The following is a 1,120-nucleotide window of genomic DNA, read 5'->3' as shown; positions in this document are numbered from 1 at the left end:
TCAGCAAGGGGGCGAGCTGGGCGGGTGCTGCGGGGGCACAAGGGCCGCGCCGGCAGGGGTGCACATGCGCAGGGCGTCCTGCGGGAAGGCCACGTTGGTGCAGAACAGGCCCAGCAGCAGCTGCCGCTGGCACTCCTCCCACTTTGCCAGCACGTCCCCCAGCGACAGGCTGTTGCGCATCCAGCTGGGCAGCGCCTCGCTGTAGATGGCACAGGACAGCGGCACGGAGGGCAGCGACCGGGTGCGGCGCAGCTCCCCCTGCTCCGACAGCCTGCAGGCGGGGAAAGGACGGAGGGAGGGAGGGAGGGCTTTCGTGAGGGCCCCTGAAGCTGCAGGCGGGGTGGACAGGGCAGCAAGGAGCTCACCTGGAGGGCAGGTGGCTGCCCAGCTTCCTCTTGGCACGCATCACCAGGTACTGGCAGATGCTGCCCGTCTGCTCCTTCATCCAGCGGATGTCCTCGGGAACGTCAGGCAGCCACTCCAGCAAGCTGGGGCGGGGCACAAGGCATGGCCTCAGGGGCTGTGGCCCAAACCTCACACCCGCCCCACCCCACCTCCATCTGTGCCTGGCTTCTGGGACCCCGACATGGCATCTCTGCAGCCCCTTAAACCGGCCGCCTTTTTCTTCCCTCGAGTGCCCACCACCTGGGGGTGATCCAGAGTTCGTCCCTGCACCCCTTCCCCCTGCCCCGCACCGGATGGTAAAGGACACGGCGCTCTCCAGCGGTAGAGTGTAGGGCACCATCATGGCCGTGGCCAGACGCACGGGCAGCATGTTGGAGAGCGTGGTCAGCAGGTCCGTGGGCTCCATGCAGGCATCCAGCAGGGCTGTGGGTGCAGGAGGGAGGTTGGTGCGAGGTCGGTAGGGGAGGGAGGTGGAGTCCAGGACCCCTCTGCCCCCCATCCCCCCAGGTCCCCCCCGCTCCCGCCAACCCCACATGCCCTCGTTGAGCCTCGAGGGCAGGTGCTCGAGGATGTGATCCTCCCCAGGTGGCTGCAAGTGGTCCTTCACTCCGGTCCTCTCCATGGCCACCTCGGACTCCTGTGCGTCCTCATCCTCGGGGGCAGGAGGGCGGGCGGGAGGCAGCGCCAGCAAGGGGTTGGGCCGGTTCAGGAGGCC

The 1,120-nt window shown here is 68.5% G+C and overlaps 1 protein-coding gene across 1 annotated transcript in view; it reads right to left on the bottom strand.

Annotated features, from left to right (window-relative positions):
- The window catches only part of PNPLA2 (patatin like domain 2, triacylglycerol lipase), a 4,926-nt gene continuing 3,806 nt past the window's right edge, over window positions 1–1,120 (bottom strand). Inside the window, exons 6-9 of the mRNA XM_007465929.1 lie at window positions 943–1,120; window positions 696–828; window positions 366–488; window positions 1–271 (exon numbers count right to left, since the gene is read on the bottom strand). Of these exons, the coding sequence (XP_007465991.1) occupies window positions 1–271; window positions 366–488; window positions 696–828; window positions 943–1,120 (705 nt within the window). The remainder of the gene's footprint in view (window positions 272–365; window positions 489–695; window positions 829–942) is intronic.

Source organism: Lipotes vexillifer, unplaced genomic scaffold (genome assembly GCF_000442215.2).
Source record: "Lipotes vexillifer unplaced genomic scaffold, Lipotes_vexillifer_v1.1 scaffold1094, whole genome shotgun sequence".
NCBI lineage: Eukaryota > Metazoa > Chordata > Mammalia > Artiodactyla > Lipotidae > Lipotes > Lipotes vexillifer.
The sequence above is the reverse complement of the archived record's forward strand: the minus strand, read 5'-3'. Positions and strand labels throughout refer to the sequence as shown.